Below are 17,074 nucleotides of genomic sequence, written 5' to 3'. Positions count from 1 at the left end.
TGATTTAAGGAAAATGATGTTTATACGAAACGTTGGCAAAGGTTCAAGCTGCGGATTTATATTGAAAGGAGAAAAAAACAGGAGTCGATACTGATCGGGAAGTCTGCGTATAACGCATTTACTGTGGTTTTTAAGAAGGCAAAAAATATCAAACGGAAAACAAATTTTCAAACATGACAACATTACTATTCGTCATTTTCCCATGAACTTTGAGCTGAACAAGAATAAGCGATGTTGAGTGTAATAATTGACAGAGTAGGTATATTATATGTATATATACTATATAATATATATATATCTGTTACAATGTATATGGTATTGCTTTAAATAAATGAAAAAGGATTAATAATCATGACTATGGAATGAATAGCTGATTCGTGTAATTTCGTATAAGCTACCGGTAATCTTTTTGTTTCTCTTCAATTTCCTATATCTTTAAGAAAATTCAGATTATTTATTAAATTGATGTATTTATGGTATTACTGTAAAGAATTTTATATACATGCACGATGATCAATATACGTTCTAGTTGAAATTCTTACGGACCATGAAGGTTATCAAAAACAACGATAACAACAAAATAGTGCTAACAGGGATATAAGAATATTAAAATCTCTTATAATTTTTACTGACTTGTAATATTGAATTATTTTCACTAACTATAATACTATTTATGATTACGAATATAAATTGATTGTTGCTGTACATGGAACTCGATTATTGGTTCTACCCAATAGAAGTGCGTGGCCGAATATGTACAAACGTATTTACACATCATCGATACATATCAACGGGTAATTATTACCGATCAGAAGTTCGAAGGCAAAAAAGAATAATTCACACGTTGCTTTTTACTCCGTTCTGAAACTCTTCGTCGCCGTCAACTCTTTGGCGTACTTTGTCCAAAATTTGTTTCAGTTCGTTGGATCGCGCCGTTTTGTACTGAAATTAAAAAAAAATTAACAAATTCAACTTTGAGTCAAAAAACAATTTCTATCTTCCAAAACAGATCAACTCACCCCTCTTACGTTACGAGATAAAGTGATTTGGCTGTCCAGCCGCCTGCCTTCTGCCTGCCCGCAATATTGCTCAAGTTGACGCTTCGACAACATGAACAACTCGTAGCCAGCCATTCCTCGGAGTTGCCGACAGGTTCTGTGAATAAATAAGTATATTGTATACTGTTCACAAGAACATTTCAGGCAATTTTTCACTTGTTTTATGTTGACTTTTACAAAGAAAGGTTAACAAAGCTTCTGATTTCTTTGATTACAGTATGACGTTAAGACGAGTGCAACGACATGGTGAGAATATCATTGAAATTAGCAGCTACACAAGTAAATTGATTCAAAGTATCACATTCTTAAGGTCATGTAGTACTCCTATCTTTACCGATCGAGCAAAATCACGCTTTTTATTCCTATATTAGATAAACACCTTTTATTGACGAAATTATTGTAATTCCTAGTTCTCGTCTAGCGACCTCAATATTGCATGAAAACGGTCTCACGATGGCACATCTTATGCCTCATTCTTTCCGGAATGGCGGAAAGTATTTCAGTTTTGTACTTGAAATGCAGGAAATGTGGGAATGGTAATGCATCTCAAAAAAATCACACATTTATTTGACGATTTTCGGGATATGAATAACTTTCCTGAATTCCTCAAAGAAAGAACGATGCACCGTCGAAATTTCAACCCTTTCCGTTTCTTTGTTTATTTACTACAGGAAGAAAAAGGGTGAGTTTACTCGGTCGGTAAGGGTAGGAATACTACATGACCTTAAGTGCTATGTTGTCAAAGATGGATCTTCGCGATAGCCAACGGCTATGATATACGTACTTATCTGAAAATCCTTTAGCTCTCAGCCAGCTTTGAACTTCACTAGGCGTAGAGCGATTATCGATACAGACGTCCGGTGTCTTCACGATATCCAAGTTCCGTCTTTTTTCGCGAAACATTGTCAGGACGTATTTGAGCTCTTCTTGCATTTGGTCCTGGCTGCTGAGTCCTACAAGGACAATTGGAATTACAGCAAATTGACTTACATAACATCCGGTAGCGTGATTCCGAAATCAGGATCCCATGGTTATGACAACATGGCGTCGGTGTGCATAATCGGCTGATCGTTTTTGTTAAATTTAGCGAATATCAAGGTACAGAAATTACCGTGCCAGCTGCTATAATTTCATTTAGTGACATTGAGCCACTTTGGGATAAAATGTCTGATAAATGATCACTTTTATAATTAAATACGTATCAGTGCTGCATATTCACTGCCAGCAGATGGCGTTTTCTGAATTTAAGGATCCCATAATGATGTTAGAATGGTCTCACCCTCACCTGGCCCAAGCGATTTGTTACTCTTGGACGTCCCGCTTTTACTAAAACTTGGAGGATCACCAGTGGACTTCCTTGACATTGGCAAAGGTAACGGGGGTGGAGGGGGCGGAGGTGGTGGCGCCTTGGAAAATGAACTTGAATTCGACGCGAAACTAGACTCGTCGCTCTGACGCATAGTGCTGGCCTTTGACCGTGAACTTTGGGGTGAAATACTCGACAGATCGTCAACGCTGAGGCTGTCACTCGACGTGCTCGAATCTCCTGCAATACCTGTGAACCAATCGAAGGAACAGTTTGAGATACTTCAACGCCGGAAGAGCGTCACCGATCACATGCCCTTCACCAAATTTGAGTAAGTACACCGCAACTTCGAATGAGTAGCATATTGATGAGTGTGAAATTGTGCTGATGATAATAATGGTCGTCAATCGTTTAATGGTGAAGTAAAATTTTCAGGGTTAGTGTATCAAATACTGTTATCCTACTTGTCGCACAGTGCAGTAATATCATCCTTGTTAGCAAACTTTCTTCCAGTTCTTTTTAAGTGTGCAGTAATTTGATGAACATACCTTCAGTTATCGTACAATTGTGTTAGCAAGACGGAGAAACAAAAGCATTACTTCGGTAGAAGATCTTACCACGATTAGAGTTACTTTGATAGAGGTTAGATAAATTGACGAACCTCAAGCACTTCCTCGAAAGCATGCGTAAAACGTGATGAGTTTTCCAATTACTCAGACAAAAGAAGAATCGGCAGAACCAGCGGATTGGTAGCTATTCTATTTTATCATACGTACGATGAATCGACTTGTTTCTGTACGTCAATTGGAAAACCCACGTAGATAACTTACCATAAAAGTAGAGATTTTCATCCTGCCGCAGACGTGTTTTCACTGGGGTGGAGACGTCGCGGGCTCGAATCGCAGTAGCGTCACTTCTTGTCAGAGGAAGCGGTAAAAAAATTTTTGCAGCAACAATTCGAAGCGAAGGTATCGGCAGACATGACGCTTTGATCACAATGCAGTGCGCGTATAGAGACACAAAAGGGGACAAAAAATAGAAACAACGAAAAAAGGGAGGTAAAGAAACTTTCATCGGCTTTCCTCTGAAGTTTCTTTTGCGTACTACATGCGGTATTCGAAAATTTTTTCGTGTCTGTGTATGTGAACGTTGGGTGCATGTTGGGTGTTTCTTTCTATTTATCAACTCCAACGGGGGTACATTAACGAGGTGTAAAGACGAACAGGGGAACAAAAATAATACGTGAGTTATACGATGATGCGGGAGATATAACGTGGACACAACCTTACTTTGCACAATCTGTCTATGAACGGCGTGAACATGAAACTGAGTACGTAACTGTAAGATTATACGTGTATATGAACAATCACAACATTTAAACATACATAATTAATTGTATATATTTATTAATAAAAGATTTACATAAATTACAATACAATAAAATACTGGACGGATGTGGAATCCATATCCGGTAAACAAGGTATGCTTATAGAAAAAAGAAAAACGAAAAATTCACACCGACAAACAACCTCGGGAACAGCGAGTATTTTTAAAAATAACGGAGAAACAACTGAAAAGCGACACGCGTGCGACTTAAAGCTTTTAAAATTATTGCCGTTCCGTTTGTTCGCTGTTCCTTTGTTTTCCAGCGGGTTTTTCTTTTTCTTTTTTCTCTTCCTTCATCTTTCTCTCCTCTCCTAGTTCACTCCCATTCTCACTCTTTCTTTCTTTTTCTCTCTTTTATTACTTACTCTCTTTTCTTCTTACATTAAAATGGTAGACGTCACAGAAATCATTTTACTATCATTCCATAACAAATTTACGCGATGATGTATACGTATAGATGTGTGTATAACTACGATGTCAAGGGTCGACTAAATGTATAACACTTGGAATTGACCGATACTAAATTTTGATAATCGAGCATGTGGTGGATTATTTTCAAATGATGGCGTGCGTGTGTTCTAACAATACTTACCACATTTATTTACATTCTAAATACGAAGCACTACGGCAAAGGGAAATATTTCTTCACGAAATATTCAAGTCCTAATTTCGGAATTTGAATATAAGTAATTCGATGTACGTGTAAAAATAATCGTACAACCTCTGTGATACAAAACAATCACGCCTTCTAAGGCGTGTCAACAATGTAATTTATTTCTTCATGTTCATTTACTTATTCCAAGTTTTGCAAGTTTTGCTATCATTTAAGAAAATTTCATGAAATTTTTATACTTTCATGCGCAAAAAATTATATTCCGCTACACGTAATTCTTTGAAAAACTGATAAAGAAATTAAAACGGATTATTGCGCATGTTTTAAATGTGTATATCGGTAACAAATTTTCGTATCTCTATGCACGTGATAGATTCATGCGAATGACCACAAACGTCGTTATTGCACATATATTCAACGACACAAACAGAAACCCCCATATTATAATGAGACAACGGACAAACAGATATTCCTAATTAAACTAAAACGATTCAACTTCTAGACAGATCAAATTTCCGAGAGGTATACACCGATCTGGTTGAGGTGTCGACATCAATTAACAATAAGTGCTTCAAGACAAGCATTTGGCAATCGAAAATTCGACTCGTCAACCATCTAATATTTACTTGGACGAAGCATTGGGTGTTAAGTGTTATAATTGTTAAAGTGTATGTATATATGTACTTATATATTTAACTTTAGCACTTTGAAATGCTATGTCTGTCTAGCTACACGTACAGTTATGGTACGGTGAGAATTTGTTAATCGATAAATACGCAATATTTATTATAAAATATTTGAACGTCAGTTTTGCAACCGTTCAAAGCAAAGACGGAAAATAATTTGAAAATTTCATGCAGTTCGTTCGTATCTAATTGAAGAATGCGAACGAATGAGAACTTGAATGACGTGACGCGTGAATTTCTAAAATCGTTCGTCCGCCATGATAAAATTTCAAGTAGATCGATATTCTCTGTTTAAAGACAGAGGAATGTTATCCGGTACTTATTTTTTCCGGATTATACGTGAGCTCGTCTAAAATCTGTTGCACATGTACATAATAATATGGTGTCGGTGAGCTTGACGTATGGGCCTTAGAAATATCGAAATTCACCTTTTTTCCCGAGTCGTTCTTTCCGAACCCAGTCAGCGGGGGCCGGAGGCGGTATGGCATGAGGACGATGCGAGGCGTCAGGTCCTGGACTGGTGCTCGTGCCCTCGACTTCAGAGTCCTGAATCAAGGAAGAAATTTGTAGGCGATCAAAAACTTTTCCAAGAATTGAATCAAGAGTGAAGGGGCTCCATCGTCTCAATCGGAAGACAGGAAGAGAAAAAACCATCCAAAAAAATATTCAGCAATATTATTTAATCGAATGATGGTGAACACGAATGAAACAACATCCCTTCTACGCAACAGAAATGGATCTGAGAAAATTTGAATAGCGTAAACTGAGGTTCCAACTAAAAAAACTTGCCGGGGATCTTGTAAACGGTCTTTCTTAGTTCTAGTACTCCTAACTTTACCGACCGGTAAACTTTGCTCGGCCGGTACAGGTAGGGCTACCACATAACCTTAACTTTTCAGCCAAACGTAAAGAAGTACTCCGATAATAATATTGTACCTCGTAATTGTATCCATGTCCCTGCCGCTGATACCTGCTGGTGTACAGCGGGTTATTGAAGACGTCGTTGTCGCCGGAGGGCTGATTCGTCGAGCTGCTGTGAGGCGCGACAATGGTGTGAGGCACGTGGGCGATCTGCCCTTTCGAATTCCTGGCCTTCCACCACTTCCTGCTGTCATCGAGGAGCTCGAGGTACTCGCCCCTGACAACCGTCAGCTCCTTGTCGTTGTTCGCGGTCCGTGGATAGGTCACCTGGACGATCTTCGCGTGTCGCGCCACCAGCTCGTCGAGCCAAGCCTCTTGCGCGCGCTGCTCGACCGGCACGCCGCGTGAGCCACGCTCGATCGAGTCGAGGGATATCTCGCTGTGCGCCCTCGTCTGCTCGACCCTTTCCCTGTCCTCGCGGCCGTAGAGGTCAGAGGCTGGTCCGTAATTCCGCTCGAAGTAGTCGTTGCTCGGACGCTCCTCTCTACCCCCCTCGTACTCGAGGTAGTCGCTGCTGTAGTGCGACTCGTCGACGTCCCGGTGATTGTAGTAGGGCTCCCCGAGGTTCTGCTGCTCCGGGATCTCGTCCCTCTTCTGCTTGTCCGCGTTCAGCAGCGAGGCGAGGTGGTCGTGGTCCCGGTCTTCCGGTATCGGGTACTCCGGGGACCAGCCGTCCATGAATATGGGATGGTAAAGGGGGACGTGGCCCTTCCACTGGTCTCTGGGTATCAGCCACGTGTCACCGAGCGAGTGCCAGAGCTCGGTCTCCTTGCTGGTCACGCAATTTATCAGCAGGTTGACGGCCTCGCGCGTCAGTAGGGGGGATACCACCTTGTTCGGGAGGTTTGGGTCGTAGTTCGTGTCGTGAGAAGCGTCGACGATCAGCGCCAGCGGGGTGAAGAGGAAGTGCACGAGCTCTGGAGCGTTTGGGTCGTGAATGTGCGCCTTGAGCTTGGCGAGCAGGTTGAATGAGAGTTTGAACTTTTGGAATATGTCTATGAACTCCATCTCCGGTGGTGGCTTAGCGCGCATCGTCAACATACCGTCGCCGAGGTTCCTCTTCTTCGATTTACGATTCCGGCGACGACGTTCCAGCTCACGAGACGCCGCCGCCGCGTGCTGAAGCCGTGCTATGAACTTTTCTATGTCGTCGAAACAGTGGTTAAGTATTGTAACGTCCCTTTCGTACTTTTCCGAAGACGTCGACGACACCTCGTCGATATTCTCCTCTCGCGACATGTCGTTCGTTCCGTCATCTGAAACGCAGGATTCAATCGTAAGCCGTGTGAAACTTTCAAGTGCCAGTAAGCTTATCAAAGTAGCAACGGCTGCTAATTGTGGATTATTATAGAAATGAAAAACAACTCTGCATAATGTGTGATCGTCTTGAGTCAATATGAAGGAAAGTAACAAAATTAACCCATTCAAATAATACTAGTGCATTATTAAGAAACCCTGACTGGATCTTAGATTCAAAGCGAATGTAAAGTTCCGTCACAAAAGATCGAACATCTAGAGTGCAGTCATGTTTGAATTACACCAAAGACGTCAAACTCGTTGTCAGACTCACTGTTTGCTGCATTGAATGCCGAGACTTGTTCGCGAACATTAACACCGTTTAACGGAGGTTCCGGAGGAGGGAGAGCCGGTGGAGGTGGAATGTGACCCCTCGGTCCTCTTGGAGAACCACCAGGGACTAATTTCCCCATTTGCAGCATTTTGAGGTCCTCGACAAGGTCCTGGGCGGAGACGCTCTGACATTGGAATATGTGCATTTCGGCACGTTGGCCGGACGCACTGTCGTCGGCGACGGTGAATACCAAAATGTTGTTGTACATCTCCATTGGATCCCTGGACGTGAACGCTGTTGGTTCCTGTATCAATGAGGCTGGGAATCTCTCCATTACTGCCTGAAATATGAAAAAGAATGTTGCTGCTTCTAGCCTCTTTTCAATGTATGACGAATCAGCCAAACGGCAATTTTTCTCAAATTACCCCGGTCTCGTTGTCCATTATCAAAACCCACGACCTTTCCAGACGTAGCTGCATTTTCTGACTCCATATACCATTGCTCTTTTCAAGTTGAAGGAGCCTTCTCATCCCGTCGGCGGGATAAACTATGCCGGTTTCTATCGTCACGGTGAACGTCGCCAAATGCTCCATCAGGTAAGTTGGTTCGGAACCTGTACCAACGGCTCCGGATGTGCTCGGAGGGCCGCTGGATCCGCCATCTGGATTATGTGGAAAAACAGATGCACGGAATAAGCTTAAATAGCAATTTAGGAGCACGAGATAAGAATGCAATAAAATCTACTCACCTTTGTTGTAGGTCGACGTGCTGTGACCACTGTTATAGTAAGGCATTGTGCGACCACCGCTTCAACTCAGCGTTTAACTAGAAAAAGTCAGAATTATTACATCGTAAAATCAGTGTATAGAAAACGTAGTAAAGAGTCACTGAGAAAGGCTTTCGGATGCCAGTGTCATATAAATCTGTTTATATAATGCAAGCACGGTCAAGTGAGTCTGCGAATGCGCATGCGCGGAGTACTGAAAGACTGTTTCAAATCCTAGAGGTTAAAGTGGTCTTTTCTGCACTCCGCGCATACGCTTCGCGAACAAATCTGACATTACGCGACCCTAACCTCAATTTCGTGCTTCGTGAAAAATCACGTGTGATACTCTTGTTATATAAAGAATCGTGTGCAGCAACGAGGCAACGGTTTTTTCACCTCGCATATTTGCAATATTCGTCTTCGGGCTCACCTACGATTCATATTGCAAACTTACGCTCGGCCCGAAAAGACCGAATTTGCCTCATTGTTACACAACATACTATTCCACAGTTGATCTGATGTGCTAGCCTGCACCAGATTCGGTCAATAGTGAGACATTAACATTACGTAAATGACAGGAAATCCTCATGAAAGCTACCAATGAAATCAAAATTTTCAAGCATCCCAATCTGGACGTGTAACAATTCGATAAGTAGAAGTGCGCAATTTAGGCTTGAAAGATTCTGAAATATTGATCCAGTTGTCAACTCTGATGACTTATCGCAAAATTGTTGTAATTCCGTAATTGTTCTTTATACTTTTTATATACCGTTCCCTTATCTGTCGTTGCGGTAAATCGAGCCAATATTCAATGGTCCGACTGTTTATATTGTGTTTTCATAAGCTGTCTGCGCAAATTCTGCAAGGTTTCAGGCTAAGCTTGTAGTCACTCGCCGATTAGATTGTAGCTCCTCGGTGATCAGTGAGTATAACTGATAACGTTTACCCAGGCATCTCGTTCGCACAATCTTCGATATGAGTCCGACTGCGATAACAGTCTCAATTGTGACTCATTGAAACAGTGATTATTCGGGGGATGGACTGAATTCCACTATATGTCTCATTTATTGTGCCTCGCGAAAAGATTAGATTAAGAGGAAGAGATGAAAGAACAGTTATACTGGTACAATTAATATATACCTACAATTTATCATATTCCTTGCAAAGTTATCGTTATTTGCATATTGCACTATTCCTTTCTCTCATGCTATATTGTTTGTTGTGATGTTATAAATCAAAATTGTTGGCAACTGGGGTGTTTAAGTATACAGGAAGAAATATCTCGACAAGGTGAGGTCAACGATACGAAAAACCAGTTCGTGGCAATAAGGCCGCCAACATAATCCAAAGGAGTAGCCCGCAGGAATGCATGCGTGTATGTATTTCCGTTCGGTAAGTATTTACTCTGCAGAGGTCACCAAAGGCCGTTGCGAAACGCTGCTACTACTGCAGTTATCCTTGAATAATACCTTTATGCATATCATGCTCTCTGACGCGCATTGTTACACCTAATGACAAAACTAATCTCCCACAGTTATGATTGCCGTCATCACCATGATTGCACGGTTATTCAAATTTTTCTTTCCACATTTACATTATTCGCACACAACTTTTCCCACTTATAATTTAAATTCGGCAAAATTTTCCAGTATGAGTTTACATTGGATAAGCAATGATATTGTCTTAAAGAAAACTGCGGGGATGAATTTGTTGAACTTGGTGACGCCAGCTTGATGCTGTATTGTTTGGTTCGAATTATTGATTATCTGGCAAATATAAATACTCAATCAATACTCCAAATTATAAATAATACATTGTTACTCATACAACGTTGAAATTAAATGATTTATCAAATAATTAGAAGCTTCACTTAAAGGCTGGAAAGAATGTGCAAATGTATGCTATAAATATATAGGCTCTGCAATGCCGAGGCTTTCTCTTTTCACGCTATCTCTTACATTATTCCCAATATAACGATGCGGTCAATTTCCATTACAAGATGATATATGGTATGTGAAAACTGCGGTGAAAACTATGACCTGACAAAATTAAGGGTTATTTGGAATTGAAAGCTTGAGCGGGTATTAACGGTCACACCTTGCCGATGGTTTTTTAAAATAGCTCGTACATTTCAATAGAAATCTTATCATTTTGATAGGAAAGAAAACATTTTTTCAAAAACTCGTCTCTCTTCGAGGTTTGGCGACGGAAATAAACAGTTCCAAAATCATTAATGGAGATGAGAATGTGTGTGTGTTTGTATGTAAATTTCTAAATAGCTGTAGGCACGACGATTTGAGTTCCCCGATATTTTTCACAACTTGAAGACAAAATGTTGTTGGCACGCAGGTTAATTCTCTTTCGAAGCTAAACTAAGGTATTTTCGAAACCGACTCTTAAACTGTGGTAGCGGCGTGATATCTTGTACACCAAGCTTTGCCAGACACTGTTTTCCTGCCTCACGGATCTTTACCTAAACTCACATGAGTACAGAAATTACACCAAAATTGTCCAATCTCTCAGTTGATTACGCGAAATATCTTTTTGCATGGTTGAAAAATAATCGGCAAACCTAAAACCAATGCATCTGTGACAACTGAGCGGAACAGTTTTTCACATATCCTGGTTCATAGTGGCAGTTATACAAATTCAATTCAATGAAATTTATTTCTTTGTAGCATAAGAGGTCATAAAGAGGACGTTAAAGAATTGTTGGATTATTTGTCAGAAGATAATTTGTGCTTTCATCGCAACGCCTTTGCTGGCAGGACCATCGAAGTCAGGTTCATTAGCAACTGTTATACGTTCGTATACACCTCGGTACGTATTATACACATATGCACGTACCGATAACTATTCTATATATACATATATACCTTCTCGCTGGCGATAATTAAATTCTTCCCTAATTAGTAATTAGTAATTTTAAACCAGCACAAATGTGGTTTAGCAATTTTAAAACATAACTAGTTGCATATTTTCTGGCCGATTATAAGAAAAGAAACTAAGATTTTAATAATAATTTAATAAATTATTCATCGGCTATACGAGTAATTATTTTTTTTCAAATACGATGATTATTGTTATTTATTTTTCTGCATCGCTGCTTCCATATTTGTAATATACATGCATTCAAGTCTGTATACGGCACATTTTGGTTTCACGTTCGACAAAGTGGACCACGCGCACATTGTACGATTAATAAACCACTGATGATACATATTCGCCTACTTACATACACGTACGCACTCATGTATTGGGATTGTCACTTTGCAATGCGTGATCTGGTGGAAAGAAATAAAACTAATGCAACCAGGCTGACAGCTGACCGTTGACCGTCTTTTTTCGCGTACGAATAGTGGAACCCGAATAATATTGATTATGTTTAATTAATTTATGTGACATGAGCAATTTGAAAGCCGAGGAAGTATGATTTGTCTGAATTAAAATTAAAAACTTAGGTTATGTGGTGATAAAATGGCGCCGACAACCAGGCTCTGACGTCATAAGAACATTTTCCAATAGTTGGGTTCCCGGATTTTGAAGATCTCTAGGTAATCGTATAAAAGTAAGTTGAGATGGTCGGAACCGGGGCAATTCAATTAGTATACATTCGTAATATGCGAAAAGAAGAAAAAAGATTCCGCAATATTGAATCAACACATTAAGTACCGACGGCAAAAAGTTTTTGCCAAACGGTTTATACGCGGCTCAGCTTGAATTATTATGTGAAATACTTTCAATCTCGCACGACGCGTGTCAACAAACGGCGATTACGTTATACTTGCTTCTTCACACGCGGTATCTACAAGTATATATGCTTTTACGTGAAAGAAATTGGAGAAGTGGATTGTGCGCTGTTTTCTTTTTCCTCAATTGATCAGATCGAACGACGGAAAGTCTGTAGCCTGCAAGCAAACCAACCAGTCGAGAAATGGAGTACATTGGTAACAACTCGGCAGTGAATTTCTCCTTTATATACCGTCAAAACTGCGTCTCCTTCGAACTAGTTCTGGTATAGAAACTTATAATTACAAAACTCCCACCCAATTCTCTAGAAATACATTTACAGATTCTCATGAGCATCATAAGAAGGATGACTCCGTGCATAAAGACAAAGAAATACAACCTTCCGGCATCATTGTTACTGCTATGTGTGAGATTTTCGCCGTTCAATTTCCTCGATACCTACAGACGGCTATGGCGATGGAAACCGTGCCTCGGATGTTGTCAAAGATAGGCGCGTCAAAAAAGGCGAACGAGGAGCGAGAATTAGATATCGTATCGCGCCTCAAGAGGAATCAAATTCTGTTCGCGGTTGATTGTTCGGAGTGACACGACGACGTGTGAACGTGCATCCCGTACCCATGAAAAATGACATCATCATCGATCCTCAACGAGCTGGGAGAAAGAAGAAAAGAGGATAAAACGCATCGGGTGAAAAACTAACAATAAAACGTCACGTGTGCACGCGCCTTTATGTTGACACTATCGAATTCGAGTTGAGCTTGTGAGGCTGCAGGGTGTTGGGCAAGTAAGGAAAGGTGCCCCCCCCCCCCCCCCCCCCCCGGCCCCCGCTCCGCTCATCTGATGCGGCATCAAATAGTATTAATGTACACAGATACAGGTATACATGTGTATAAACATGCTGCAGTGTATATGCCGTGTATACGTATTATAGAAGGGATCAGTTCTTGGCTGAATCGCATTCCAGAGATTCCAAGGCGACTTTAACCACATTTGAAATTCCCAATCCGTAATGGACGCGCGTATCCCACACACGAAACACGTATATACACACACGTATATGTATACAGGTGACACAAATGCAGAAGGTACGACGCGTGTACGCATGCCACGGTTCGACTTACGTACGTTAACGTATATGCATATATATATATAGTCGAGGAACTTTCATCTCGGAATACACGTACACATTCATAACCTGTGTATAATAATATGATATGCCTATGCCTCGTGTAGAAATATGCCTATAGTAACGTTATGCATGATCTTCATCGTTGTACCGCAAAGTGCGATGTGAAATTGATTGAGGTGTTGGAATTGGAGGGATACGGTATAGATAAGAAAGGTCGACACTCGGATGCCGAGTTGGATATCGGTCGTCTGACCTCGTCAAGGCCAAGGTTGAGAATCTAATGGCTGGTTGTGAATGTGGGAATAATGTAGCGTTCGACGATCGTGCAGCCGCTGGAACTTACAATTAGGCGCAGGTGTTTCCAAGCCATTTTCGATACCGCGGACGCGTCTGCACGATGCGAAGTAAAATTTTACGCACCGTGTACTTACGGCACGGCTAAAATCGGCGTTCGAATCCTGCAGCGCGGTGTCGGTATATGTATAGGCAAAGTAAGACCGTTACGAAACGCATCGGAAATCTCTTCGAGGCGTAGGTATTATATAGGTGCCGCGTTGTTCTTCCGTACATTACCCTACGTTTATGGGAGGTTGCGCGGCGACGACGTGCTTCACAAAGCTATCGTGCCTTAGGCTGACACACCCTGAATCGGAATTAATAAAAAAATTTCACAAGTGTGCATATCAAGCTCGAATGGCGCGTGCACGTACCTACTACCGGAATAACGCCGAGGCTGTCGATCGTGTGTTTGTCTAACCGCATATTACCCTAATCGGTGAAGATAAGTCACGACACTTTTGAATTCTTGATAGGCAAGGAACTAGCACGAACTTATCAGTATTTTGACAAATTTGACTGAGCTGTTCGTCAAGTTTTAATTAATCATCACAAGGGAGGGGATCAACAAAAATTATAAGCATCAAGATGGAATATTGTGTCCAATGTATAGAGGTATAGACGCTTAAAGAATTTAGTATACCGTGTGCGGCTGGTTCCTGGAACTGATTTCTAATCACCTTGGTTTTCTTGTTAGTTACGCCGGTCTAATTTTTGTTTTTCCTTTCGATCCTCTTTCCCCTTGCCGTCATAATCCAACGCGATATTTACCTTGTGCTGCAGCATAAGCGGGGTACATGGTTTAAGCACTGCTACAACCGGGTTTCGCCCGAGTCTTAATACACACCAAAAACTGAAATCCTAATTGGATTTTCAAGAGGACAATAACCAAGCAAAAAGACACGTTGCGGAATAATCCGCATAATGGATGAAACGGCATCCACGCTTCGAGCTCCGTGCAAGTTGTGTTATTCGTACTCAATGTACATACTGATACAAAATTACAGTAGTCGGATGTTAAGACTAGCCAACGAGTGTCCATATCTCTGCTGCTGCGCGGTGTGTGTATGTGTGTGTGTGTGGGTGGGTGGGTGTAGTAAAATATCATCGATAAATACCTTGTGACAGCCGAGTTTAGGTAGAACGCGGATTTGGCTGGACGAAACTTATAATATCCAAAATGACGGTGGTTTTAATCGTAATCGCGTGGCACAAGACCAATCGCCGCCGTTTAATTTTCACTGTAAACTTATCAACGTACTGGTATAGCTGGTACCAGAACGAAAAAAGTTTAAAAACTATCAACTCCGTCAACAAGTGTCAGTCCCGACGTCACACTCTACTCACCTATATACAATACGGCACAGAGCAACGGAGTTTTGGGCGGACCTCGGTCCCACTCATTGTCGACTGGAAATACCTGTGCCGTACCTCTATTCCTGACGAAGCCCCAGGTAAACTTGGGCGGGGGTCCCCCTTCTTCACCCCCTTCGACCCACGGACAGGTAGCAAATGAAACGAACCACCTCATTGGTCGAGGTGGAACGGTACCAAGCTTTCCATTCGCCGAGACCTGCGGCCGAGCACGACACGATCGGTTACAAGAGGTCTTAGGTTTACCTGGGTGCTTGTTTCACCGATAGCAGACTCTCAGCTTGCACTGTAGCGCTGACAAAGGCGGCAAAACAGTACACGACAATCGTGGGTATTTGCTTGCGCGTATCACTGAATTTAAACCTAATTTTACTGATTCGTATTTCGCGGAACATGGAAGGTATAAGCTTCATCTTGCGGCAAAAACCATCTTACAGTTAAATCCCAAACTGTTTTCTTCGCGGTGGCTATTTGAGTTGCGTCGGTGATAGAATTCGGAAGCTGCAACTTTGCAAACCGTAACCGGGATTCTTTCGGAGGATATAGTGGATAATCTGTCGGATTACAATTTTTACATCCATGAATCGTTACTATAGCTAACAATAATCCAGTGTTGATGGAAGAAAATTCGGTGTTTTAAAAAATTCTTGTAACGCCAAAGGATGTTTTTAAGACAATTTGAAAGTCATAGGACGGCTTTCTGTTATTTTTTTCACAATTTTTCAGTTTTGAGATGGCCATATTATATTATGGGATAAGTTTTTACGAAATCGATTGAATTCGATTATCTTCAACTTGACTGAGTTTTTAATTTGCAGGATTCTCTTTGCGAATTAATCAGACATCAATTCTGAACAAATTTGGCCAGTGAATGGCCCGCAACATCTGCTGTAAGAATTCAGAACAAAATTAGGTGGACGGTTACGAAGAAATTCAGGTTGTCAATTTTTCCGACGTCGTTTGAACGGTAGTAGCAAGGACTTCGGCGGGTAAATTAGAAATCTTTCAGCTCGTTGAGCGCAATACACAGTCTTAGACATTAAATTTCCAACGGTATTCCTGAATGAACACTTTCTCGTTAAATTGACAGGAGACTTTATTCGTGTAGTACAACTTCAGACATTCGACATACGCAAGTATTCACGGATACTCTGTACAGATAGATATATGCATGTATGTTATTTGACTTTCCAACCATCTTCTATAAATAAACTATGTAAATACTAATTATTTATACGTCATTTTCATAATCCTTGGGGTTCTTCCTTTGAAGGCGAGCGTATTCCTTTTCTACCCAGTCGTAGACCAAGTAGGCTGTTAAAAAGGCTTTAACAAGAAAACATCTCATATTAGACAATCCAGACTGGTTTGAATCGAATCACACAATATCGTAAGACTCTCATGAGATACTCACGGATTCCCATCGTGAACATGTTTTCCTTTATCCTACGAAATGTGTTCGGCACACCTTGAGATATCGCACCTGCGAATGCCCGCTGCTCGTACGGACTAAGTCGGTAAAAAACAATTCCTCGTAGCTTATAGAGGGTTCCAAATTGCTTTCCCATCTTGCCAACTGTCTGTGGAAAATATCTAATTTACGTTACGCTGTTATTTTATGTGACGCGGTTGTGTGTGTACGAGAATTGCCACACGAGTAGGGAGGGGAGCCACAGGCGTAATATGAAAAGAAAGTACAGGAAAAATGTGCCAAATATTTTTTTGCAAAACGAATCATTCCGTTGAACATTCTTGTCTCATGGTCTCATGGCTGTTAACATTCTAATGACACCAGAGAAATTGAAGATGAAGACGTAAAGCATCGACCGACTGGCAGATAACGTAATCCAGTACGTAGCCCTCTGTGGCCGACCTAACCGTCACGTCTGAATTACGTAAGAAGAAATGCGGTAAAAACGGCAAATGAAATACCGCGGAGAAACTCATCGAAGTATTGAGTTGAACAAGTCTATTGTGTTCCGAATAAATTATGTAATTATTTGGTAAAGACACCTACCCCTAGCGCAGAGAGCACCCGTCGAGTCTAATGGCAAGAAAATACCAACTTCAGACAAGTAGACAAAGCAAAGTGCGCCAACGCGAAAAAACTGAACAGCGAGCGACCAGCAGTTCTGCCAACGTTGACTCACTCGGGACACTATTTTCGCGGACCTTTCGT

General features: G+C 41.2%; 2 protein-coding genes across 6 annotated transcripts; both read right to left on the bottom strand.

Moving 5' to 3' along the window:
* LOC124411762 (epidermal growth factor receptor kinase substrate 8-like) lies at positions 1 to 15,003 on the bottom strand. 4 transcript variants are annotated; one of them, XM_046891146.1, is made up of 11 exons: positions 14,869 to 15,003; positions 8,289 to 8,365; positions 7,966 to 8,201; positions 7,541 to 7,880; positions 5,986 to 7,226; positions 5,478 to 5,595; positions 3,195 to 3,350; positions 2,344 to 2,613; positions 1,843 to 2,011; positions 1,020 to 1,155; positions 1 to 942 (listed from the first exon to the last, which is right to left on the bottom strand). In XM_046891146.1, exons 2-11 carry the CDS (start codon positions 8,332 to 8,334, stop codon positions 838 to 840), a joined length of 2,817 nt encoding a protein of 938 aa, XP_046747102.1. In that variant the 5' UTR covers positions 8,335 to 8,365; positions 14,869 to 15,003; the 3' UTR covers positions 1 to 837. The 4 variants fall into 4 exon arrangements, with proteins under 4 accessions (XP_046747102.1, XP_046747104.1, XP_046747103.1 ...); XM_046891148.1 differs by having other exon boundaries at positions 14,783 to 14,979; XM_046891147.1 differs by lacking the exon at positions 14,869 to 15,003 and adding an exon at positions 14,640 to 14,776.
* Positions 15,004 to 15,973: 970 nt separating this feature from the next.
* On the bottom strand, positions 15,974 to 17,060 carry LOC124411960 (cytochrome b-c1 complex subunit 8). Of its 2 annotated transcripts, none has more exons than XM_046891538.1 (3): positions 16,913 to 17,060; positions 16,310 to 16,488; positions 15,974 to 16,221 (listed from the first exon to the last, which is right to left on the bottom strand). In XM_046891538.1, the coding sequence occupies exons 2-3, from the start codon at positions 16,461 to 16,463 to the stop codon at positions 16,127 to 16,129; spliced, it is 249 nt and encodes an 82-aa protein (XP_046747494.1). In that variant the 5' UTR covers positions 16,464 to 16,488; positions 16,913 to 17,060; the 3' UTR covers positions 15,974 to 16,126. The 2 variants fall into 2 exon arrangements, with proteins under 2 accessions (XP_046747494.1, XP_046747493.1); XM_046891537.1 differs by having other exon boundaries at positions 16,310 to 16,475; positions 16,913 to 17,052.
* Positions 17,061 to 17,074: the final 14 nt, after the last annotated feature.

Source organism: Diprion similis, chromosome 10, assembly GCF_021155765.1.
Source record: "Diprion similis isolate iyDipSimi1 chromosome 10, iyDipSimi1.1, whole genome shotgun sequence".
NCBI classification, from domain to species: Eukaryota; Metazoa; Arthropoda; class Insecta; order Hymenoptera; family Diprionidae; genus Diprion; species Diprion similis.
The sequence above is the reverse complement of the archived record's forward strand: the minus strand, read 5'-3'. Positions and strand labels throughout refer to the sequence as shown.

Coding starts and splice junctions, on each gene's coding strand:
- LOC124411762 (XM_046891146.1), bottom strand. CDS start 8,334: ATGCCTTACTATAACAGTGGTCACAGCACGTCGACCTACAACAAAG. Junction 3,351..5,477: donor AGAACGACTCGGGAAAAAAG/GTGAATTTCGAT, acceptor TTGTGATCAAAG/CGTCATGTCTGCCGATACCT. Junction 2,012..2,343: donor TAACAAATCGCTTGGGCCAG/GTGAGGGTGAGA, acceptor TTGTCCTTGTAG/GACTCAGCAGCCAGGACCAA.
- LOC124411960 (XM_046891538.1), bottom strand. CDS start 16,463: ATGGGAAAGCAATTTGGAACCCTCTATAAGCTACGAGGAATTGTTTTT. Junction 16,222..16,309: donor CATGTTCACGATGGGAATCC/GTGAGTATCTCA, acceptor TTCTTGTTAAAG/CCTTTTTAACAGCCTACTTG.